The 24,903-nt window shown below is 54.8% G+C and overlaps 2 protein-coding genes and 1 long non-coding RNA gene across 4 annotated transcripts in view; 1 reads left to right on the top strand and 2 right to left on the bottom strand.

Annotated features, from left to right (window-relative positions):
- Window positions 1-910: 910 nt before the first annotated feature.
- LOC309639660 lies at window positions 911-17,770 on the top strand. Its single transcript, XR_014251792.1, has 3 exons — window positions 911-1,011; window positions 12,224-14,365; window positions 16,407-17,770. It is a non-coding gene; the product is annotated as an uncharacterized lncRNA (long non-coding RNA).
- Window positions 4,279-7,135, bottom strand: SLC25A1 (solute carrier family 25 member 1). 2 transcript variants are annotated; one of them, XM_082417130.1, is made up of 9 exons: window positions 6,974-7,135; window positions 6,611-6,718; window positions 6,443-6,542; window positions 6,222-6,360; window positions 5,759-5,843; window positions 5,511-5,615; window positions 5,317-5,432; window positions 5,167-5,257; window positions 4,279-4,951 (listed from the first exon to the last, which is right to left on the bottom strand). In XM_082417130.1, exons 1-8 carry the CDS (start codon window positions 7,056-7,058, stop codon window positions 5,186-5,188), a joined length of 810 nt encoding a protein of 269 aa, XP_082273256.1. In that variant the 5' UTR covers window positions 7,059-7,135; the 3' UTR covers window positions 4,279-4,951; window positions 5,167-5,185. The 2 variants fall into 2 exon arrangements, with proteins under 2 accessions (XP_082273256.1, XP_082273255.1); XM_082417129.1 differs by having other exon boundaries at window positions 5,167-5,240; window positions 6,974-7,131.
- Window positions 7,889-24,903, bottom strand: part of CLTCL1 (clathrin heavy chain like 1) — a 33,516-nt gene continuing 16,501 nt past the window's right edge. Inside the window, exon 3 of the mRNA XM_082417140.1 lies at window positions 7,889-8,026. Within this exon, the coding sequence (XP_082273266.1) occupies window positions 8,011-8,026 (16 nt within the window). The 3' untranslated portion in view covers window positions 7,889-8,010. The remainder of the gene's footprint in view (window positions 8,027-24,903) is intronic.

The raw sequence follows: 24,903 nt of genomic DNA, 5'->3' as shown, positions 1-24,903 counted from the left end.
TGAGCCAGCTGATTTAATGCCACCTGCGGCCTCCTCAACCGCTTATTTTCAGGTCCCTCATTAGGTGGGGCAGGGTGAGGACTGTGCAGACCTGGGCCTCCATAGATCCCAGAGAGTTCCTCTGTCTCTGCCTGGGTTTTCCCATCTGAGAAGTGGGGCTGACTGAGAGGAGGAAAGGTCCTGGCAGGAGGCCCACTGACCAGGGGTGCCACCTGTGTTTACTGCTGCCTTCTGGAGGGACATGACCCAGGCCCCACTCCTCCTCCTGGGTTGGTAATGACAGGCTCCGGAAGTGGGGGACTTAGAGGGATGTGCCTGCACCATATGGCTGCCCTGGCCTCCTCTTCCATGGGGATGTGCCATGGCCACCGTGCCTTACTTGAGCCCACGGCTGGAAACAGGTGGCTGGGTTGGAGATGGCCAGGAAGGCAGGACTGGGCGGCGCCATCAGTGGAGAGGCTGGTGGACCTCCTGGTCCCATCCCGCGACCCTATCTCCTTTCCCGTGGCTGAGACTGGGGACCTTGGAGCAAAAAGCTGCACGGGGAGGAAGACACAGGGGTGAGCCTCAGGCAGGCGCGTCAGGAACGCCCGTAGCAGCGTCCAGCGTGGGCGTTGGACGTTGGGGAGGGTGGGCGATGGTGGCTGCGCCGGCCGAGTGCTGACTGTTGGAGGCTGCAGACGAGGTCAGTGCACAGGCGATCCGCTCCGAGGACCTGGGTCTGGCGGCAGTGAGCAGGAGGGGCCTTCCGATTGCGGGCCGAGCGCATGCGCGGGCCTGAGCCGGCCGGGCGCGCAGTGACGCCATCAGCGCGCGCCACACGAATTCCGGGCGTGAGCGGCGCCACTCCTACCAGCCTCGGCTGCTCCCTCTGTGCGGCCAGGCCCCGAGGTCCCTGCCGGCGTCGCGGGTTCCCGCCCCGGCGAGTTCGCTTCTTTCCTCACGAGCGGGTCCGGAAAGCTTCCTGAGTGTCTCCGGGTCTCCGAGGCTGGGAGCTGAGTCGCCCTGAAGGTCTGCGGCCTTTAGCTGACGGCACGCGGGCACAGCCTCTCCCCGCGCCCCGGCCCCGGTCGCGGAGGTTTCGTTACCTCCCCGATCACAGCCCTGGGTCGGGTGGGGTTCCCCCGGCCCGCGAGGATAGTGGGCTAGAGGCGGGGCTCCAGGGTGCGGTCAGCCTGGAGGGCCGCCAGGGGCAGACAGGCCTGTTGGCCCGAGAGCTTGAGCCCTAGACCGCTTTTCAGCGTGGGGTTGGGCGACAGGCCACTGCCGGCTGCTGAGCAGGGGCGCTGGGATGACCCATCCCTGGAGGTCACTCGGGAGATGACAGTCCTGTGGCCAAGTGGGGCCACCGGGCCAGGCCCAGCCAATGGAGGAATAAGTGGGAGTGGCTGGCCAGGCCGAGGAAACAAAAGTTGGGGAGGGTGCCTGGGCCCCGGGATAGGGTGTCTTCAGCAACAGACAACAGTTGGGGAGGGTCAGGGGTCAGGGCCTAGACCAATCTGAGCAGAGGGGAGGTTACTCTTAGGGATATTCGCCAGATGGGCGTGGGACGAGGGGAGCTACAAGGCCACACCAGGGACCACCATGTTTTCCATGGGTCACCCACTCTGTTGGCCTAGGCTACGTTTGTCCACGATCCTAGGTGTTCTCTGTGGTCCTCCCATTGTCCTTTTCGGCTAGTTCTCCGCTGTGCCTGCATCTCTCTCCTTGGCTCTGTTGCCAGATCTTAAGGAGGCAGGAGATCCTCAGACCCCCCCGATTCTGTGCCTTATACAAAGGATCCTGGTCCAGGGAATCTGAGAACACGTAGGAAGTAGAATGTCAGCGAGGAAAATACTCTGGCATCCTCAGCTCAGATTTTGTTCGCTGTGAAGGCTGAGGGCACAACCCGAAAAACAGATTTCTCTTTGTTGGCTAAAAGGAGAGAGACCCATTTGTCAGGAGTGACTCTTTGTGTGTGTACTAAGCTCTGATTGCCATTCATCACCTACACAAGGACATGGAAAAGCCAGAGGACACTTGTGCAATAGTGGGTGAGGAGAGGCCTCAAGGAAGTGGGGGCGGGGGGCCCTGGAGGGCAGCTGCCTGAGGGCCTCTGCGATGGGGCTGGAGGTTGGCCAAGTCCTGTCCCAGGAGTAGCCACCACCTCACCCTGTGCTCCCTTGGCCTGTGTCTCAGGCCATTGTCCAGGGCACATTTTGTGATGATCCCAGGCTCAAGATGATGCCAGATGGTGAAGGTTGCCTGAGGCTGAGTGGCTTCCAGCTGGGCACAGAGGCTCTGGCTGTGGGCAGCATATGGTGGCCTGGAGTCTCCACACTCAGCTCACATCACATCTCTCTTCTGATATGCAGACCCAGTCACCTCCTGGGGCTCTCCCTGGCCCTGGCCTGTGTGTCCAGGTTGGTGGGGGATCACACTGGAAGTTGATTCTTTTGCCTCCCTACTGCTCAAAGATCTGCCCACGTCATTCTGCCCCTTTGCCCCAATGCTGCAAAGGCAAGGTCCCCTGCCATCGGCCTCCTCCCTGCAGCCTTCAAGATCTTGGTTAAATGCAGCTGGGCTCCCTCCAGGCATCTGCCTGCCTCTCTAGCCACTCTCCACCTGCTCACTTCCCTCCAGCCTTGCTGGTCTTCTCTCAGCTCAGAGACCCCGCCCCTCCCCCCTCCCCCTCAGGTCTCAGTTCCAGGAACTGAGGCTGCCGACTTATTCCAGCTACGTGTGAACGGGCGGGGCCAGGGTGGGGGACCAGTGGTCCACTGGGACTGGTGGCTTCTCCAGGCTCACAGCCCCAGGGGACACAGGCCCAGCTCAACCAACTTTTCTGGCTGGGCTACCTGCTGTCCACCTTGTGCTGTGTGGCACAAGAGAGGGGTCCCTGCCCCTCCTGGGTACAGGTCCCCATGCCCTTCTTTCAGTTCAGTGTAGCCTGTCCCCTTCCTCCTCGTGAAAGGGGATGGGGACAGGACTCAGGGTGCAGTCAGTGAGCAGACGCCATTCCTAGAGGTCAGAATTCCAGGACACTGAGTCCCCTCAGGGCCCAGCTCCTGGGCTCTGCCCGCTCTAGGAACTACCTGGGACCCTGGGTCACTGCCAGCAGTCTCCCGCGAGGGTTCACTCTGTGCAAAGCATTGTTCTAAGTGCCTTACAGACATTACATCATTCCATCCTCATAGCCCGCTGGAGTGGGTTCTTGTGTCACCTCATTTCACAGGTTGGGAACTGAAGATTAGGTGGCTTGCCTCAGCCTGTGAACAGGCAAGCTTTGCTGCTGGGCCCGTCCTCCTGCATCTCCTGTGAGCACTGAGGGCACACAGCCTGGTCTTTGCACCACATTCCCTTGCACCCTCAAGCCCACCCTTGGCCCCCAGATCTGCCCCAGACACCAGGTGCTGTGTGAGGTTGCTGGGGTGGGGGACTCACTCCCAGAAGAGCAGCTCCAGGAATGGGACCTGCTTGCTGGGAGTCTCCTGCGGGCAGGTTATTTCCCAGTCTGAGCTAAGCCCTTTGTGTGGCTTTTGCTGTGGAGTCCCTTGGACAGGAAGGTCCTTCGCCCCCTCACAGCCTGGGGCACTGGCTTATCCCATCCTGTTCACACCTCCTCCACCTGGCCTGTGGGTGGTGGTTCCCAGCCAGATCTGGGCCACTGGGGCCCTCCAGTTCAGGGTTCTTTGGCCCCCATGCTGGGCTGGGCTCCCAGCTGTGCCTGGGCCCCGGGATAGGGGGTCTTCAGCAAGAGGGACACCTTCCTGAGGTTCAGAACTGTGGGGTGAGGGCTCTAAGTGCCCACCCCTTCCTGCCCCAGGGCTGCTACCTCCCAGCCTAAGTGAAGGATTAAGAAAGGACCTCCTGCTCAGAGTCTCAGGGGACCAAAAATTGGTCATCCCAAAGCAGTGCCCCTCGAGCAGACCACCACAGGGAAACCATGAGGGGGTAAGCTGGGCTAGGCCACAGGCTGCAGGACAGACAAGAGCCCGAGAGCACTGTCTCCAGGCGCAGCCACCAGCGTGGGGCAGCTCTCCTCTGCCCACTCAATGTTGCCTGCCAGGTGACCCTGCAGGATCTTGCCCCCAGGCCACAGGCAAGGCCTGGATGGAGGCCAGATGTTCCTTGGCCTGGTGCCAGGCCTCCCAAGGGGCTAACACTGTGGCCACAGCTCGCTTGCCCACCAGCCTGCCTGGCCCCAACAGTGTCCTCGGGTGAGGAGTGGGCCTGCCCTTGGCAGAGGCGTGGCCACCACTGCCCACCCACAGATGGGTTGACACAGGGACAGGAGGCTGCAACAGGATCCAGTTTATTCTGCCTTGGAAGGGTGGTCCTGAGAGTGGCAGGTGCCACCCTGTCCTGGGCGGAGGGAGGGCCCAAGGGCTGGTTAAGGCCAGTGGCGGGAGAAGCGGGGGGTACGCAGCCCCTGGAATGCAGTGAGGCCAGGCTGAGGCCCGGAGGCAGCTGTGGTAGGCCGGGGTGATGCCCCTGCTGCCCAGGGTGGAAGGCACCGGGCTGGGACCAGGCCATGGCTACAGGGCCATGACCCAGGCCACACGGGCACCCTGGAAAGTGGGTCACAGGACACGAAACATGAAACACAGGCACACGAGTAAGCACGTGGACAAGTGGGCACAGATTCACAGCCCAGAGGAACACCCGGTCTCAGCTGGACACATGGACACCATGGTGGTGTCATACAGACCACAGGGGACACATGGACTTGACGGCCACAGGGGACAGCCCTGGGCCATGGACTGTGAGGGACAGGGGAAGGGGGCCTTTTGGCACGACTGCACTGGAATTGTGAGAAGGGGGCGCTGGGGGCAGCCCATGCGCAGACCCCAGGGTTCAGTCCGTCTTCCACACTTTGTTGAGCAGCTTCACCACCTCGTCATAGATGACGAACACGATGGCCACGTCCAAGCACACCCGGCCCAGGCGGGGGATGGTGCCCTTGTAGAACCTGAGCGGGGAGGGTGAAGAGGAGATGAAGCCAGCGTGTCTGGAAAGTGCGGGTAGGTCCAGAGATCGGAGGGAGGAGCAAGAGCAGAAAGAGCAGACTCCTTGGGGACAGGACAAGGGGAGGGCCTGAGGTGGGTGGACAGGAGGTGGGGTGTGGCCCAGGTGGAAGGCGGGGGCCTGGGGTGGGGACAGCAGCCCTGCCCCTTCCCCACTTACGCCTTGGGCCCCTCGTTCCTCAGAATCTGCAGGCCACAGTCCCATGTGTTGCGGTACTTGTGCGCCTCCAGGCCCTGCAGAACACCAGCAGCTGCGGGATTCAGCAGCCAGTCCCACCCCTTCCCGGCCCCGCCCCCGTCCCACCCCCACCTGCATCCGAGTCTTGATCACGTCCAGAGGAGTGTTCCCGAAGACACTGGCTGCGCCCGCGATGGCTCCAAACACACCAGTGATGAGAGGGTTCATGGGCTTGTTGGGGTTGTCCCCTGGATGGGCGTGAGGGCTGCGGTCAGAAGGGGACGGAGGACCAGGCCTGGAGGTAGGGTCTTGGGGCACAGACGCACCTCGGTACCAGTTGCGCAAGGAGGTCATGACGAAGAAGCGAATGGCCTGGTTGGATCCCTGCTTCAGCACGGTGGCCGTGAGGCCCTGGTACGTCCCCTTCAGCCCTGGGGCAGGCAGGCACTGCGGTCACACTGACGCCTCCAGGACCCAGCCCGCAGGAGCGCCAAGGCAGGAAGGGGAGGTGCCAGCCCTTTCCAGCCGGACCCAGGTCCCTAACCCCACCTGAGGGGAAGGCTGAGTGGCTCACCTTGTTCCCGCACGATCTCCCTGACCCCATGGAAGAATCCTCTGTATTTGGGGCTGGGGGAGGTCTGGTCATGGATGAACTTCACCTGAGAAAGAGGGAAGCAAAGGCGCTGGCTCCCAAGGGTCAGGGCAAGGGCACACCTGGCCTCTGAGACACGTGGCCCCAGAAGCAAGAGGGCCGCCTTACCGAAGAGCCTCCGCCGTCATGTCTGCTGGTTTTTCCCACAACTTAGGCAGCAAACACGTGTTACCTTATGGTTTGTGCTCCTAAGTTTTTTAAGACCTTGTCTTCCCACTGCCACCAGAATAGAGTCCAGTCCACAGAAGGCTCTTCCAGCGGGCCTCCTGCTCCAGGCTCCCCAGGCAGACCCCTGCCCACCTTGATGCTCTCCACCGGGCACAAGACCACTACCCCGGCCACCCCAGCACTCTCTCACGCCTGTCCCCTACCGAGACCTGCCCACCTTGATAGTCTCCATGGGGCACACGACCACCACGGCCTCGGCCACACCAGCGCCCAGGCCGCACAGCAGGCCGCGCGTGCTATCCAGCCGTCCCTGGGCGTCCCGCATGTGGTTGCTGAGAAACTCGAACATCCCGAACCTGGGGTGGGAGGCAGAGGCATGAGAGGGGCCGCCGCGGGGCCGGGACTCCCTCCCGCGGCCAGGCCCCGAGCCCGCCTCACCTGACGGCCGCCTTCGGAATGGAACCGTAGAGCAGGGAGCTGAGGCCGCGGTACAGGCCCAGGACGCCATGGTTGCGTACCGTCTGCCGCACGCAGTCCCCTGGGGGAGGGGGCGGTCAACGACCCCACCCGCCGGCCTGCCCGCCCCCGCCAGCCGCCCCCACTCACCGATGCCCCGGTAGCGCGGCGGGTGCGAGCGCTCGTCCAGCTGTAGCTGCGTCTTCACGTACTCGGTGGGGAAGGTGATGCAGATTTCAATGCCACCCGCCAGGCCGCCTGCGGGGAAGGACCGAGACCCGGACCGAGCTGAGACCCCTCCCCCTCCCTGCCGGCGTGCCCCTCCCCCGCCCGGACTTTGCCCGCCGCCCGGGAGCCGGGCCCACGCCCCTCCCGCGGTCCTAGCGGGGCGCCCGCGGGGACACGCGGAGGGGCCCGGGCCCGCCCGGAAGCGCGGCAGAGCCGGTGTCCCGGGCCCACCCGGAAACGCGGCGGGGTCGGGTGGGGGTCGGGGTCCGTGTGCGCGTGCCCCACCTGCCAGGATCGCCTTCCCCGGGTGCGTGAGCGAGGCCTTCCCAGGCGCGGGCGCGCTGGCCGCCAGAGCGCGGGGCGCGGCCATGGCGGGCGGGGTGGGGGGCCCGGCGGCGGCCTCGGGTCCGAGCTCCTGCGCTCGGTCGTGGCGGCGGCGGCGGCGGCGCCGGTTATGGGTCGGGGCGGGGCGGCCCCGTCGCTCCGGGGCTCCGCCCTGCGTAGTCCGAGCCCGGCCCCGCCCCCGGGCCGCCCCCGGGCCGCCCGGAGCCCGCGGGAAACTAAGGCCGGGTGGGCCGGCGGCCCAGCCAATGGCCGCGCGGGCCCGACTAGGCACCGCCCCAGGAGCCCCGCCCCCGGGGCGCGTGGGGCCGCCCCCTCCCTACCGGGAGGGCAGGGCCGCCCCTCACCCAACGCGCCGCGAGGCCACCGCGGGATTCCGGGCTCCGGGCGGCGCACACGGTGGGGAGAAGACCCGTGACAAGCTCTGCTCACCGCCCTCCCCCCCCCCCCCCCCAAGAGGCCCCGCAGCTCTTCTGGCCCCTCCCGCCCACGCCAGCACCGGCGGGGAAGCTCGGCCCGGATAAACAGACTTTCATTTAATGTGCGAGTTACACGTTCTGTCCAGCGGGTCCGCGAAGTGACCCGGGGGGTGGGGGCAGCTCTGCCAGCGCGGAGTGGACAGGGCGCCGTTCCCCTGCGCCTGGGAGTACTTGCGCTCGACTCCCCAAGAGTGCAGGCTCCAGCCAGAGGGCCCGGAGGTCGGAGTCCACCTCCTGCGCGGCGGCCGCAGCCAGTTGCCTCGGGCAGTCAGTGGCCGCCCCAGGCTCCGGGTGGCTCAGAGGCTGCCATCACTGGGCTCCAGCAAAATAAATGACGTCCAGGCGTCCCGCCTCCCGTGGGTTCTCTGCGCTTCTGGGGTGACGCGCTCCTTGGGGAGGTTAGTGACCCGTAGAGGGTGCTGCACCTGGGCCCTCCCCGCGTAAGCTGCACAAGGGAGCCGGCGGGGAATCCGGCAGGCCGGGCCTGCAGCGGGCCTGCTGTCAGCGTAGCGGCGGCCTGCGGAAGGAGAGGCCCAGGGTGAGGACTCCTGCTGCCCCCGAGTGGCCAGGGGTCCAAGGAGCAGGGTTCAGGCCAGCCCAGACCACACAGAGGCTTCAGGGATGGTGGGAGTTGCTGTTGTGGGGCCCCTGGAGGGCTGGCCAGGCTGTAACGTAGTCCCCACACAGACACCTACTTAGCTCAGTGGGCTGCGTCCATGCATGCCCATCAAAATATTAAGAAACAGACTGACATTAATGCTGGGTGGGCCTGAGTATGGAGGACACAGGTGTGGGAGGCCTGAGGCTCCGTGCTGCCTGCCCACACACTTCAGGCCTGTGTCCCTCCTGCAGCCTCTGTGTAGGGGACACCAACCGCTCTGTCCGCTCACGGCCAGGCCGTCCAGGCATCTTTCCAGTGCAGAGCAAGTGCAGGCTTGTTGCCCGGGGCCAGGCAGCAGGGGGGACAGCAGTATTTGTAGCTGGGCAGCCGCCAGGCATGGAGATCTGGGAAGATGAGGCCATGCCAGTCCAGCAGTCCTGGAGCACTGACCTTTGTCCTCCTCATCCATCCCACCCTGCCCGAAACCCAGCCAGGGGAGGGCAGGCGGTGTCATTCACTGCCCCACTCTCCTCCCCTCCCCAGGGGACAGGGTACTAGGGACTACGGGCTGCCCCCTACCAAACAGGAGAGGGGCAGGTGCCCCCATGTGCTCCTCTCACTGCCACAGTCTCTCTGGGGCATCCAGTCTGTCCACCTGCAAAGAGGAGGGAGTGCCGAGTGCCTGCCTGACAGGCTGCATACAGGCTGGGCCTGGGGTTGGTTGGGGGCTGGGCAGCAAGCACACAGCCTCCAGGAGAGTTAGAGCTGAGGCCTGGCACACGGGGCACCCACCATGACCTCTGTAACCAGGCGGAGATGGGGCGGGGGACCCTGGTGAACCCCAGCCGCCGCTGCAGTCCTATGCCTTCAAGTGGGCACTTGGCCGCCAAGGCACCGGAGTGGTGGACAGTGACAGCAGTCCATGGGTGCAGCTGAGTCCTCCTCTGGACATGGGGACACTGCCAAGACAAGGCAGTGCTTCCTGCTTTCAGCCAGTCCAGGCTGCCCATCCCTCTTAAGGAGACCAGTCACCTGACACCTGGGACTCACCCCCTGCCTGCCGCCCCCCCCCCCGCCCCCGCCCCAGCCATCTGAGGACAAGCTGCCCCCCGCCCTTCCTCCAGGCATTCCCAGATGCTGCCCGTGCAGTGCTCACAGGCCTGTGCAGACACATGGACAGGGAGGGAGGAGGGTGAGGCGTAGCCATGGGGCTGCAGGGTGGACACACTGTGTTCTCGGGAGAAGAGCAACTGTGTGTCTGGGACTCCAAACAAGCACCCGGGTGAAAAGAAAGTCACGTGTCCGGCACATACTCAGATCTGGGAGAGACCAGACCAGCCCGGACCTAGCAGAGACAGCCCTCCCCTCCCTCCATGAGACCAGGGCTGAGGAGAGGAGCCGGACAGTCAGAGCTGGGCCCATGGACTCCCCTGGGAGAGCCCAGGGGGTTGTTCCAGGAGGGTTGGCCCTCAAGCTTCCCGGATGAGTCGAGAGGCCCAGGGCCCGGTTTTCCACTCGGGAAGGGGCCCTGGCCTTCTTGTCCAGGCCCTCGGCCTCACAGCACTGTCCAGTCGGCCAGGCCCCCCACCACCTGAGCAGCCCCCTCGAACCCCCTCAGCTTGTCCCAGACAAGCTCCTGTCCTGCCCTCCAGCCGTCTCTGCTTTAGTCTTCCCCATCAGTGATGATAACCCTGTTTCTGATGTTCAAGCGCCAAAGCAGTCATCCTCGGCTTCTGTCACTCCACACCCAATCCATGTGCACGTGGGGATGGCCGCCCGCTCACCCCGAAGGATCACTGATGGCCTCTCACTTGAGTCAGCACCACCCAAGGGCTCCCGGCTCCCACCCCTGAAGCCTGTTCTCAGCAGCAGGCCCCTCACCTCAGGTCCCAGGTCCCACTGCGAGTATGACCAGAGGCCTGACGACAGCCTGTGCCCCCCCGCCCCTACCCCCAAGGCCCTTCTTTGAACACTTGGCACGTTCCTGCCTTCACCTGCCCTGGCCGCTGACCCTCCCTTCAAATGTCCCCAAGACCAGGCCCCTGGATTCCTCTGGGCTCTGCTCAGGGCCGCCTTCTCACTGAGCTGCCTTGATGGCCCCGCTGTGAAGCTCCACTGGCACCGTGGCCCCCGCACCTGCCCCACCCCCAAAACTCATCCCCTTCAAACACTGTGTCTGTCGCTTGTCAACCTCACTGAATGTGAATTCAACCGAATAGGGTTTTTCTGTTTTGCCCACTGATAACCATTACCTGGAATAATGCCCAGTACATAGTAGGTGCTCAAACATTTGCTGAACGGTGAGTGTTCTATTTGCCAGCCTCCGGGCTGCTTCAATACCCTCCACTGTTTGCGTTACAATTCATTTCTAGAACTTCTACGCGATAGGAAAGCTCGTGTCACCGGACCTCGGTGGCACGCACCTTCACAGGCTCACAGGTCCCCGAGTCCTGGGACTCATTAAGCCCCCCCAGCCTCCTGCCCCTCAGTTGTGGGGGGCGGGGCTGGGGCTCGAGCTCCACGGGAAACACTGCTGAGCAGGGTCACATCTCCAGGCTGCCCTGACCGACCCCACCCCCGTGACCACAGCCCAAGGGAGGCCCAGGCCCTGCACACCACGGCATCCGCCTGTGAACCACCCGACAGCAAAGCGTAACTACAGCACCAGCACAAAGGCCCCACCCTTCCAAAGGTCTCCAGGGGTCCCCCTCCTGGACTGTTGCACGGCCTCTGTCCCTAAGGCCCCATGGGTGTGGCTATGGCTCTGTCACCACTAGCCCAGTGGTCTCAACAAGTCACCCAAGGGTGGTCCCATGGGGACTGATGGGGCTTTTGAAGGTCCCAGGACACAAGAGAGGGGAGGGCACTTGGAAAACCCCAAATACCAGCTGGCAATGGGGCCCAGGATGTCTCATATGCCAGTTGGGGTTCATTTACAGAGGGGTCATCTGCCTACCCTCTGGGTGACAACCGCCCCTTTGTTTGCAGTGCTTAAGCGCCAACGCCGGAACACCAGCGCTGGGGCTTTTGCAGGTGGATTCTGAACAAGCGGAGACCTGGTGGGCTGCATGAGGCTGGGGGGGGACATGGGGGCGCATGTGACCCACAGGCCAGGCGGGTGTTGGAGAAGTGGGGTGAGGAGGACTCCCTGTTCCTGCCAGGCCTGCTCAGGGGACGGGGGTGGGTTTGAGGTGCGCAGAGGGTTTGACGGGGTCCCCAGGGCCGTCCATGAGGGTGGCGCTGATGATTATCTTAACTGTGCTTGTGCTCCCGGCACGTACTGTGTGCACCCACGATGCTGATGTCAGGAAGTGAAGAAAGAGCCCCTTGTTCTTTATTTTTTTTTTTTTTTGAGAGTTCTGTTTTATTCGGCGGAAATTTTTAGGACTTCAAGCCCAGGAGGCAGCATCTCAAGGAACCCCGAGCGAACTGCTCTGAGGAGGAGATGGGGGAGCCAGGATATATAGGAGTTTTGCAACAAAGGGCAGGTAGTCTGCACGTCAAAAGATTACTGTTAATTAAAGGAAACCAGATATCTCAAGTTAAGGAATTTAGTGCTTTTCCACGTATGGGAAGATGCAAGAGTCTGGAGCCCCTTGTTCTTGAGCAGAAAGAGGCTTCTGCTCCAAAGGGCTCTGGCGAGGCCGTCGGGCTGCAGGTCTCTTCAGGGCTGACCGGGAGGACCACTGCCAGCAGAGCCAGCTTCTTGGAGCTTTCCCACCTCCCCGCCTGTGGCATGCAGCACAAGTTTTCTTGGAGCGAGAGGCAGAAAACGCAGATAAAAGTAATCAGCACCCAGAGATAACTGGTCGATACCCTGGGGCGTGATCTTGGCCCGTGTTTTCTGTGTGATGTGTCACCAGCACCCGCTGGACCTGCACACTCACACATACAGATGGGGTTGTGCTGTTTCCCACTGAAACTGGAAACACCCTCTCCTGTAGCTCTGTCTGTTCATTCTGGACAGCAGGGTAGGTAAAGTCGTGACATATATACTGTTTAATTAACATCTTGCTACTGATTGGACATTTTACTCTTTTATTAAACAATGCTTCACACATTCATTAACGCTAAACCGTGTGCACATCTTTACAAACTTTTTCCCACTCACAGATGACTCTGATATTGTCAGAGAGCTTCGAGAATCTTCCTGCCAACCGACCACAGAAAACCAACAACGCCAACTGACACTGATTATGCCAAAAGGTGATACAATTTTAGAAAATACTTTTAAGTTGGGATGCTACTTATAACACTGATAATTCCATGCTATTACGACAATTTCTGGAGCCGATTAACCAACACGGGGTTCCCCTGGGCCTTTGCTTACAGGGTTCTGCTAGTCATCCCAGAGGACAAGGCAGGCTGAGGGTGTGGGGGTGACCAGGGTGTAAGCCAGGTGGGCATGAAACCAAGTTCCCCCACAACCCAGCTCCTCTGCCGAGTTTATTTTATTTATTTATTTTTAAGGAGTGTTTATTTATTTATTTATTTATTTTTGGCTGCGTTGGGTCTTCGTTGCCACGTGCGGGCTTTCTCTAGTTGCGGTGAGCAGGGGCTACTCTTTGTTGCGGTGCGCGGGCTTCTCATTGCGGTGGCTTCTCTTGTTGTGGAGAACAGGCTCTAGGCACGCGGGCTTCAGTAGTCGTGGCTCATGGGCTCTAGAGCACAGCCTCAGTAGTTGTGGTGCACGGGCTTAGTTGCTCCACGGCACGTGGGATCTTCCTGGACCAGGGATTGAACCCGTGTCCCCTGTATTGGCAGGCGGATTCTTAACCACTGCACCACCAGGGAAGTCCCCTCTGCCAAGTTTATGATGAACCTCTCTGTCCAAAATGTTATTCCCTTTTCTTGTCCAACACCTGTTCCCTCAAGATTGACGCGTATCAAAGAAAAGGGGGGACTGAAACCAAGCACGACCCTGTGGGGCCCTCCCAGGCACAAAAGCCTTTCCGTGTCCCTGCTTCTTGTTTGTAGGAAAATGTCTTCAGCCTCCTAGACCTTCCCTGAGTTCCAAAGGGCAGATTCAATTATTGATACTAATTAGGGAGCGAGGGAATGCAGAAAGCAGCAACAGTGCAGCATGGGGCAGGGGCCCGGCTCCTCCTCATGGGAGGCACATAACAGTCTGACATATACCTCTGAGTGCTTCTGCAAGGACTAAGGCCCCCACCCAGGTGGAGGATGGTGACTTCAGGCTGAGCACAAGCAGTGGACCCCAGACCGGTTAGAACCAGAAGACTGATGATTGAGATTCTGGGAACGCCACCCTTTTACCTCCCCACCAACCAATCAGAGGAAGGTCACACACCCTGCAGACCTCCCCCCAAATTTTACCTATAAAAACTCTTACCCAGGACTTCCCTGGTGGCACAGTGGTTAAGAATCCACCTGCCAATACAGGGGACACAGGTTTGAGCCCTGGTCAGGGAAGATCCCACATGCCGTGGAGCAACTAAGCCCATGTGCCACAACTACTGAGCCTGCGAGCCACAGCTACTGAGTCCATGTGCCTAGAGCCTGTGCTCCACACAAGAGAAGCCACCGCAATGAGAAGCCTGTGCACCACAACAAAGAGTAGCCCCCACTTGCCGCAACTAGAGAAAGCCCGTGTGCAGCAACAAAGACCCAACGCAGCCAAAAATAAATAAAAAAACAAAAACAAACAAACAAAACAACTCTTACCTGGGGGAGGGATGGATTGGGAGCTTGGGATCAGCAGATACAAACTACTATATATAAAATACATAAAAAACAAGGTCCTACTGTATAGCACAGGGAACTATATTCAGTATCCTGTGATAAACCATAATGGAAAAGAATATGAAAAAGAATATATATACATATGAATCACTTTGCTGTACAGCGGAAGTTAACACAACATTGTAAATCAACTATACTTCAGTTAAAAAAACCCAAACCCACTCATCCCCAGAAACCAACAGGGAGTTTGGGTTTTTGAGCACGAGCTCCCCATCTCCTTGCTCAGCCCTGCAATAAACCTTTCTCTGATCTAAACTCCCATGTTTCAGTTTGTTTAGCCTCACTGTGTGTCAGGCACATGAACTTGTGTTTGACAACAGGTGTGGTTGGAGACATTGTTGTACAGCACTTGGCAGCCTCAAACACCTCCTCCTCCTAACAGGGGTCTCCAACCTACAGACAATCAGGTCTACTAAGATCTTCTTAAATGGGAAGGCCCCAGAGTTGGTCTGAAGTTCCCAGGTGGAAGCGATGTTTTCTGTTTCAAAGCAGGTGAGTATCTCTCTGATCACACAGCAGCCTGGGCCTGCAGAACCCTGGAGGAAGGAGTGGCTCCAGCCTGGCCCTACTCGTGGTGCATGACCCTCATGGCCCACCTGCTCCCACGGGTGGCGCAGGTGTGCTCCAGGTGTGCTCTGTGCTGCATCCAGACCGGCCTTCTTCCCACTAGCAACCGCCGACCAGGGATCTTGTGCTGTGATCCCCCACCAGCCTTCTTCCCTGGTGGCTTCAACTTCTACGTCCTCTGCTCTGAGGACCTGGTGTCCCCCACCTCAGCAGCCACGTCAGAGCTGCACCTGGGGAATGGCCTCAGCAGACCCCAGCTCCTGCCCCACCGCCCTCGCTCCCTCGGTGGTGCTGGCTCTCTGGCCTTGCGGAGAGCCATTCTCTGCCGAGTTCACACCAGGGGCGTGGGGTGAACCCCGATGCCGACCGTCTGCCTTGAGCTCCGATGCCAGCCCTGGGGCTCCCCCACCAGCAGCCATGTTTGGTCTCGTCTGCTCCTCAGACCCAGCTGAGAACCTGGCCTCCCACTCCCCGAGGAAATGGATGCAGCCAGAGGGGCCGCATGTGCTGGAGGCCCAGAGTCAAGTGTAGTCTAAGAAGTCTGAACTCTTTTTTTTTTTTTTAAGGCCGCACCATGAGGCTTGTGGGACCTAACTTCCCCAACCAGGGATAGAACCTGTGCCCCCTGCAGTGGAAGTGCAGAGCCTTAACCACTGGATCTCCAGGGAAGTCCTGAAGAAGTCTGAACTCTTAATGAACCACTTTGTTTTTCTTGCATAATAGTTTATATACAAAAGTAAATATATATTAAGTGGTTTATAAAGAAAAACCAAAAAGTTACTCAGGAATTTTAAAAGCTTACTTGATCTTTTTTTTTTTAAATTTTTATCGGAGTATAGTTGATTTACAATGTTGTGTTAGTTTCTGCTATACAGCAAAGTGATTCAGTTATACATATACATGTATCCAATCTTTTTTAGATTCTTTTCCCATATAGGTCTACTTGATCTTTTTTGTAATTTTCTGTTCTGTGCTGGATAATCCCGGTACCCACAGTCTGTCTGGGCAGGTCTAGCTCTTACTAACGGGGCCTCATTTCCTTACACATTTTGTCAGTGTTTTTATGACGAGCTCAGTTTTTCTTGGAATGGTATCTGTCAGAATTCTTTGAAGCCTTGCTTGAAGGTAGGTTCTCCTTAAGAGGACTTGTGGGGCTTCCCCGGTGGCGCAGTGGTTAAGAATCCACCTGCCAAAAAAAAAAAAAAAAAGAATCCACCTGCCAATGGAGGGGACACGGGTTTGAGCCCTGGTCCAGGAAGATCTCACATGCCACAGAGCAACTAAGCCCATGCGCCACAACTACTGAGCCTGCACTCTAGAGCCCGCGAGCCACAACTACTGAGCCCATGTGCCACAACTACTGAAGCCCGCATGCCTAGAGCCCGTGCTCCGCAACAAGAGAAGCCACCATAATGAGAAGCCTGTGCACCGCAACGAAGAGTAGCTCCCGCTCATCGCAATAAGAGAAAGCCCACGTGCAGCAACGAAGACACAACGCAGCCAAAAATAAATAAATGTATAAATAAATTGGAAATTGTTTTAAAATTAAATTCCTTACTTGAGGGTTTTTTAATACATGAATTTGTGCTACAACCATCTGAGGGCCGGCTTGCCAGGCCCAGTTTTGTCCTCTTAATCTAGTACCGTGGTTGCAAAGAGCTCTTTCTGTTCCTTTTCACCCAGTCTCTCAACGGAGGGCTAGGCAAGGCTGGAACAGCCTTACTCATCCTTGCACTGACCAGGGACACTTTTGTCGGCCTCTGCGTCCTGCAGGGAGTGAGAGCCACAGCGCAGTTCAACAGCGTTGGGCAAAAGTCAATCATGTCCCTCTTCCTTCCTGGAGTTTTTTATCTCAGGCTTCTTTGCTTACTTGTGGGCCCACTGATTCACTTTGTATGTTTCACCCTACATTTTACTGATTCACTTTGTATGTTTCACCCTACATTTCATGTTTTTCTGGTGACAGGTTTGTGGGTGCCTCCTCTGCCGCACGGACAAACCCAGGCTATTTTCGCCTGCACAGAAAACCACGTCTGTGTGAGGCTGTCACTCACAGGAAGGACTACAAGAATACGAAGGTCGCTGCGTGTCCAGGAAGTACCGTGCCCAGGGAGGCGACACAGAGTCAGGACCACCTTTCAGTGCTTTTTGTGCTAATATTTATAAAGGAGGTTGGCCAACAGCAGGACAGAATATCCTGGTCGCCTCAGGCCCCTTAATGCCGGCATCCTGTAATCAATCAGGGTTTACGATTCCATTAAAATATAATTTCACATTCTGTAAATTACTGAACAGCATCTCCAAGTTTAAACAGACACACAGCCCTAACACAATACCACAGGCCTTGGAAGCCTTTCTGGCCTACAAAATACACCTTTCAGTTAAATCTTGACAGCAGGATTTAGGGTGTGAACGCACCATAATCTGTCTAATCAAGACTTTAAAGTGAAGACAAGTACTGGTGAGGTGGTGCAGAAGCACACTGCCAACCCCGCGGGGTTGCCATGTGGTCGCTTCTGCCCTGCCCACCACTCCCCACCACGTCTCCAGGGGGTCCTCCCTGCCATAGAGTCCAATGTTTGTTCACCGTGATTTCCAGAGTCTAACACGCATGGGACATACCAGCCCTGACACATGCTCGCTCCCTTGTCGGGGACTCGCGGGCAAAGAGAAGTCGGGAGGGCGGCTTCCCAGGAGGAGTGGGACTCAGGCTGCAGGACACAGGCAGGTTCAAGTGAGGGGCGGCGGTAGCGGGAAGGGTCGGACTGAAGGCTCAGGAGGGCATGGGAAGACCGGCCCCGCCTGTAGAGGCTGGTGGGGGCGAGACAGGTTGTAAGGGAAGGTCCGGTGAGTTTGGGATCTGCTGTCATGGCCAAGTTTCTGGGGCTTGTCGGAGGTGGGCGAGAAAGAGCAGCCAGCTCTGAGGAGGCCTGACCGCTGACCTTCACCCCCGGCTGTGGACGTGAGCGGCTTCAGGGGAGCCCACGCTGTAAGAGGCCACCTGTACTCCAGGCGCCCTGAGACGCGGGGCCTCCCCGAGGCGTCTCTAATGATCCGATAGGACCGCTGGGGGATGGAGGGGGCAGCACAGAGGTAAGCACAGGGGGCACCGGACTGGGAGGGGGACCGTGGCATAGAGGGTGCCCACCGGGGTAGATTCCTTCCCGCCATCCTGCCATCTGTCACTTCCTGAACCCTCACAGCATTTGAAATACACACTGGCTGTTTTGAGGGCAAAAATGAATTTCTACCGTCTGAGTGGACACTGGGTGCCCAACCCAAGGTCAGCTCAGAAAACCACTTCCCTTAAGGGGACCTTCCGTAGTGAGCTTCCATTGCAGACCTGAAGCATTGGCCGCCCCCAAAGCACTGCTCAGAGGCTCTGCGGGGACTGTCCCAGGGCGGGGTGGGGCAGGGGTGGGGGGTGGGGCGCGGCTGTGAGTACCAGTCTCGGTGACAACGCAAGGGCTAGCTTTCTCTAGTTGTGGCGAGCGGAGGCTACTCTTCATTGCAGTGCATGGTCTTCTCATTGCGGTGGCTTCTCTTGTTGCGGAGCACAGGCTCTAGGCGTGCGGGCTTCGGTAGTCGTGGCACACGGGCTCAGTAGTTGTAGCTCGCGGGCTCTAGAGAGCAGGCTCAGTAGTTGTGGCGCATGGGCTTAGTTGCTCGGCAGCATGTGGGATCTTCCTGGAACAGGGCTTAAACTTGTGTCCCCTGCATTGGCAGGCGGATTCTTAACCACTGCGCCACCAGGGAAGTCCCCGTAAGTGTCTTTAGACCTCGGTTGGGAGAGGTGACTTGGGGAGCACAGCACCTGCTTCTCCAGCCCCCATCACAGGGGCTCCACGCTGGAGGGGAGCTGTGTGTGCTCAGGGCCGTCGCGGGGACGGTGCGGAGAGGCCAGGGGGGACTCGGAGGAGGTGGGGGAAGAGTTCGTTTCAGCTGCAGGGGGCCTGCAGGTGGGCGGAAAGGGAGGTGAGCCCTCAAACTATACGCCTGAGGTCCACACTCTGAAAGGCTGAAGTTAACACCGCGTCTGACAGAACAAGACAGTCTCTGTCAGAGGCTCACGTCACTCACTGTCCCACTGAACAGCAAGAGAACAGCAAGACCCAGCGCCAGGACCCCTGGGGATGGCCAGTTCCAGCACGTTGGCTGGGTCCCTCCCCGTCTCTGGGCTCCACTGGGATCTTGGGAGACTCTTCCAGCCCCACTGCCCTGCTCTCCTGGAAACGCTGCCAGGGCAGGCAGCAGACAGGATCTCATAACCACAAGACAGTTGATGGTGGCAAAGGCCCGAGTTGTTCAAGGTTGTGCTGGGGACATGAGACTCTTCAAGAATCGGAGAAAGGACAGTGGACGAGAGGCCACCCCTGCTCTCATCAGAAAAGCTTCAAGTTCCTTTCATCGAGTGGAGAGGTGCCGCAGCTAAAAAAGTCTGGGAAACTCACAAGCAGAGGTGGATCAGACACATGAAACAAGGGTCAGGGAGGCCAAGCGGAGGAAACAGGTGTGAACTTGGGGGACAGTGGGTCCGGCTGGGCAGAGAGAAGGGGGAATCCCAGAGATTCAGGCAAGCGGAGGGAGACCAGGCAGGAAGTAGGGCTGACGCAGCGAGAGCAGGGGCTCCTGCCAGTCAACATGGGGGGCCTGGAATCCCCGCCTACGGGCACCTTAGGTAAATGGGAGCTTAGGAAAGTTCTCCTCGATGGGTGGGTGGGGCTGAGGACCTAACAAAGGGCTGTTCCTGCCCAGGTGATGAGGGCCTAGTGCACCGCAGGCGTGAGCTTTGCTATAGCTGGGTGGTGGCAACAAGAATGGAATGGGGGCGCGGATGGGGGCCTATTAATGTACGAGGCTTCTGATGAAATAAAATTCGTATTTTAAGGCAAGACAAGCAACATTGAAATAAAATTTTTTCTCTGCCCATTTGAGCCTTCTCCCTCCCCTCCACTGTACATTGTGTATCTGCATTAAGCATGAACCAGACTCCCCAGTGGCAGAAATACCTGCTCAACCACAAAGATCAATTTTTCTCCTTCTGGTGCCAGCCATGTAACTCCTTAGGAGGTAACATTCCTTTCTCAGTTCTGTAAGGGGTAATGATGATCCAACCCTGGCCTTGTAGGTGCAGACGTCTTTGGTGGACTTTATGTACAAGGCCACTATATCATTTCCCTTAAAGACAGCTACTGGTGCAGAATAGACTGGTCAGACGACCTGGGGAGATACTGGGCTGGAGTTCTCAGCTTAAATACTCACTGATGACCTTATTAATGTCACTAGCTATATTTCTGCCTATTTTACAAGATTATTGTTTCTTTTCTTTTTTAAAATAAATTTATTTATTTATTTATTTTTGTGTGCGTTGGCTCTTCGTTGCTGTGCGCGGGCTTTCTCTCATTGCGATGAGCGGGAGCTACTCTTCGTTGTGGTGCACGGGCGTCTCATTATGGTGGCTTCTCTTGTTGTGTAGCACGGGCTCTAGGCATGCGGGCTTCAGTAGTTGTGGCACGCGGGCTCAGTAGTTGTAGCTCATGCGCTCTAGAGCGCAGGCTCAGTAGTGTGGCGCATGGGCTTAGTTGCTCTGCGGCATGTGGGATCTTCCCGGACCAGGGCTTGAACCTGTGTCCCTTGCATTGTCAGGCGGATTCTTTTTTTTTTTTTTTTAATATTTGAATTTTATTTTTTTTATACAGCAGGTTCTTATTAGTTATCTACTTTATACATATTAGTGTATATATGTCAATCCCAATCTCCCAATTCATCACACCATCACCACGCACCCCGCCACTTTCCCCCTTGGTATCCATACGTTTGTTCTCTACATCTATGTCTCTATTTCTGCCCTGCAAACCGGTTCATCTGTACCATTTTTCTAGGTCCACGTATATGCGTTAATATACGATATTTGTTTTTCTCCTTCTGTCAAGCAGATTCTTAACCACTGTGCCACCAGGGAAGCCCAAGATTATTGTTTCTTTCATGACCAAATGTGTGACTGAGCCTCTGAGAAAAATAATGATGACTAGAAGACCTGAAACAACTGACCAAATATATAGTTCTGTAAGATCAGGGATTGTAATAGTGTAGCTCTAGATGTGGGAAAAAGCAACAACAGGGCAATAACAGACTAGTAGAACAGGCGGCCCGGAGGCCTTGGGCTACCGTTAGTTAACAGGGTCTAGTCTGGTAACAGCACATTGAGTGGCCTATCAAGGAAATCCTCACCTGACCTGGGAATGAGCATTCCTAACACCATTGGACAAATCGGTCATGAAATGCCTCCCAAACCTTGGTCGAAATTAAGGCTGAAAGGGAAGGGACTGTAACATACAGAATGTTGCCCACTACCCAGTTCTACAAGAATCAAGTCATTAACCACTGCAGTCGCTGACCTACCTGAAAGGAATTCAGGGTGAAGATCGGGATGAGGCACTTTGTGCTCTGGGAAAACTGGCAGAACTGGCCCTCAGAGACCTAGATATTTTCAGGCGAAAATTTTTTATGAATTTTTATTGCCTCTTCCCATACTTAGAAAAGCACTAAAACTATTAACTAAGGTAATGTGTTCCTCGTGAATAGCAATAACCTTCTACCAAGCTGGGTGCTTGGTTGCACATATCCCTTTGCCAAAATCACATATATACTGGCCTCCCCTCTTTCCTCTTTTTTTTTTTTTTTTTAAAGGTGTAGGCTTATTTATTTATTTTTGGTTGTGTTGGGTCTTCGTTTCTGTGCGAGAGCTTTCTCTAGTTGCGGCAAGTGGGGGCCACTCTTCATCGCGGTGCGCGGGCCTCTCGCTATCGCGGCCTCTCTTGCTGTGGAGCAGAGGCTCCAGACGCGCAGGCTCAGTAATTGTGGCTCACGGGCCTAGTTGCTCCGCGGCATGTGGGATCCTCCCAGACCAGGGCTCGAACCCGTGTCCCCTGCATTGGCAGGCAGATTCTCAACCACTGCACCACCAGGGAAGCCCCCCTCTTTCCTCTTTTTTAATTTTTGTTTTATTTATTTTTATTAAAAAATTTTTAAAAAATTTTATATTGGAGTATAGTTGATTTACAATGTTGTGTTAGTTTCAGGTGTACAGCGAAGTGATTCGGCTATATATATATATATATATATATATTCTTTGTCAGATTCTTTTCCCATTTAGGTTATTACAGAATATTGAGTTCCCTGTGCTATATAGTAGGTCCTTGTTGGTTATCCATTTTATGTATAGTGGTGTGTATATATTAATCCCAAACTCCTAAATTATCCCTCCCCCCTTTCCCCTTTGGTAACCATAAATTTGTTTTCTAAGTCTGTGAGTCTGTTTCTGTTTTGTCCATCCACATCCCCCCTTTCCTCTTTGGAACAGTCCTCAGACCTTTCTGAAAGATTGTCTCTGGGTTATAATCCTCAGGTGGGCTTGACTAAAAGTTTCCATTTCTTTCTTAGATTGACTATTGATTTTTTTTAACAACAGTTCCAATCATTCCATATCCCCGCAAATACTTATTTTCCATTTTTAAAAAATTACCACAATCCTAAGTAGTTCATTGTGACTTTGATTTGCAATTTGCTAGTGACTAGTGATGTTGACCATCTTTTCATGTGCTTATTGGCTATTTGTATATCTTCTTTAGATAAATGTCTATTCAAGTCTTTTTGCTCATTTTTTATTTTTATTTTAAAATTTTTTTCTATTTTTTCACATCTTTATTGGAGTATAATTGCTTTACAATGGTGTGTTAGTTTCTACTTTATAACAAAGTGAATCAGCTATACATATACATATATCCCCTTATCTCCTCCCTCTTGCGTCTCCCTCCCACCCTCCCTATCCCACTCCTCTAGGTGGTCACGAAGCACCGAGCTGATCTCCCTGTGCTATGCGGCTGTTTCCCACTAGCTATTTTACATTTGGTAGTGTATATATGTCAGTGCTACTCTCTTACTTCATCCCAGCTTACCCTTCCCCCTCCCCATGTCCTCAAGTCCATTCTCTACGTCTGTGTCTTTATTCCTGTCCTGTCCCTAGGTTCACCAGAACCATTTTTTTTCTTTAGATTCCATATATATGTGTTAGCATACGGTATTTGTTTTTCTCTTTCTGACTTATTTCACTCTGTATGACAGACTCTAGGTCCATCCACCTCACTACAAATAACTCAATTTTGTTTCTTTTTATGGCTGAGTAATATTCCATTGTATATATATGCCACATCTTCTTTATCCATCCGTCGATGGACACTTAGGTTGCTTCCATGTCCTGGCTATTGTAAATACAGCTGCAATGAACATTGTGGTACATGACTCTTTTTGAATTATGGTTTTCTCAGGGTATGTGCCCAGTAGTGGGATTGCTGGGTCATATGGCAGTTTTAGTTTTTTAAGGAACCTCCATACTGTTCTCCATAGTTGTTGTATCAATTTACATTCCCACCAACAGTGCAAGAAGGTTCCCTTTCTCCACATCCTCTCCAGCATTTATTGTCTGTAGATTTTTTGATGATGGCCATTCTGACCGATGTGAGGTGATACCTCATTGTAGTTTTGATTTGCATTTCTCTAATGATTAGTGATGTTGAGCATCCTTTCATGTGTTTGTTGGCAATCTGTATATCTTCTTTGGAGAAATGTCTATTTAGGTCTGCTCAGTTTTGGATTGGGTTGCATTATTTTTTTTGATATTGAGCTGCATGAGCTGCTTGTATATTTTAGAGATTAATCCTTTGTCGTTGCTTTGTTTGCAAATATTTTCTCCCATTCTTAGGGTTGTCTTTTCATCTTGTTTATGGCTTCCTTTGCTGTGCAAAAGCTTTTAAGTTTCATTAGGTCCCATTTGTTTATTTTTATTTTTATTTCCATTTCTCTAGGAGGTGGGTCAAAAAGGATCTTGCTGTGATTTATGTCATAGAGTGTTCTGCCTATGTTTTCCTCTAAGAGTTTTATAGGGCCTTACATTTAGGTCTTTAATCCATTTTGAGTTTATTTTTGTGTATGGTGTTAGGGAGTGTTCTAATTTCATTCTTTTACATGTAGCTGTCCAGTTTTCCCAGCACCACTTACTGAAGAGGCTGTCTTTTCTCCATTGTATATTCTTGCCTCCTTTATCAAAGATAAGGTGACCATAGGTGCATGGGTTTATCTCTGGGCTTTCTATCCTGTTCCATTGATCTATATTTGTTTTTGTGCCAGCACCATACTGTCTTGATTACTGTAGCTTTGTAGTATAGTCTGAAGTCAGGGAGCCTGATTCCTCCAGCTGTTTTTCTTTCTCAAGATTGCTTTGGCTATTTGGGGTCTTTTGTGTTTCCATACAAATTGTGAAATTTTTTGTTCTAGTTCTGTGAAAAACAACATTGGTAGTTTGATAGGGATTGCACTGAATCTGTAGATTGCTTTGGGTAGTATAGTCATTTTCACAATGTTGATTCTTCCAATACAAGAACATGGTATATCTCTCCATCTGTTTGTACCATCTTTAATTTCTTTCATCAGTGTCTTATAGATTTCTGCATACAGGTCTTTTGTCTCCTTAGGTAGGTTTATTCCTAGGTATTTTATTCTTTTTGTTGCAATGGTAAATGGGAGTGTTTCCTTAATTTCTCTTTCAGATTTTTCATCGTTAGTGTATAGGAATGCAAGAGATTTCTGTGCATTAATTTTGTATCCTGCTACTTTACCAAATTCATTGATTAGCTCTAGTAGTTTTCTGGCAGCATCTTTAGGATTCTCTATGTATAGTATCATGTCATCTGCAAACAGTGACAGTTTCACTTCTTTTCTGATTTGGATTCCTTTTCTTTTTCTTCTCTGATTGCTGTGGCTAAAACTTCCAAAACTATGTTGAATAACAGTGCTGAGAATAGGTAACCTGTCTTGTTCCTGATCTTAGTGGAAATGGTTTCAGTTTTTCACCATTGAGAACGATGTTGGATGTGGGTTTGTCATATATGGCTTTTATTATGTTGAGGTAAGTTCCCTCTCTGCCTACTTTCTGGATGGTTTTTATCATAAATGGGTGTTTAATTTTGTCAAAAGCTTTTTCTGCATCTATTGAGATGATCATATGGTTTTTCTCTTTCAATTTGTTAATATGGTGTATCACATTGATTGATTTGCATATATTGAAGAATCCTTGCCTTCCTGGGGTAAACCCCACTTGATCATGGTGTATAATCCTTTTAATGTGCTGTTGGATTCTTTTTTAAAAATTATTTATTTATTTATCTGATAAGAGTAAATATATTTACTCTTAAATATAAATAAATTTATTTATTTATTTTTGGCTGCGTTGGGTCTTTGTTGCTGAGTGCAGGCTTTCTCTAGTTGTGGCGAGCAGGGGCTACTCTTTGTTGCAGTGTGCGGGCTTCTGATTGCGGTGGCTTCTCTTGTTGTGGAGCATGGGCTCTAGGCACGCAGGCTTCAGTAGTTGTGGCACATGGGCTCAGTAGTTGTGGCTCGTGGGCTCT

This window comes from Balaenoptera physalus (genome assembly GCF_965194825.1).
Source record: "Balaenoptera physalus genome assembly, chromosome: 12".
NCBI classification, from domain to species: Eukaryota; Metazoa; Chordata; class Mammalia; order Artiodactyla; family Balaenopteridae; genus Balaenoptera; species Balaenoptera physalus.
The sequence above is the reverse complement of the archived record's forward strand: the minus strand, read 5'-3'. Positions and strand labels throughout refer to the sequence as shown.

What these genes read in the sequence shown, in the direction of transcription:
- SLC25A1 (XM_082417129.1), bottom strand. Translation starts at nt 7,058, where the DNA reads ATGGCCGCGCCCCGCGCTCTGGCGGCCAGCGCGCCCGCGCCTGGGAAG. An exon ending in GCCGCGCTACCGGGGCATCG is followed by an intron (nt 6,543 to 6,610) that starts GTGAGTGGGGGC and finishes CCCCTCCCCCAG; the next exon opens with GGGACTGCGTGCGGCAGACG. An exon ending in GGAGATCGTGCGGGAACAAG is followed by an intron (nt 5,616 to 5,758) that starts GTGAGCCACTCA and finishes TGCCTGCCCCAG; the next exon opens with GGCTGAAGGGGACGTACCAG.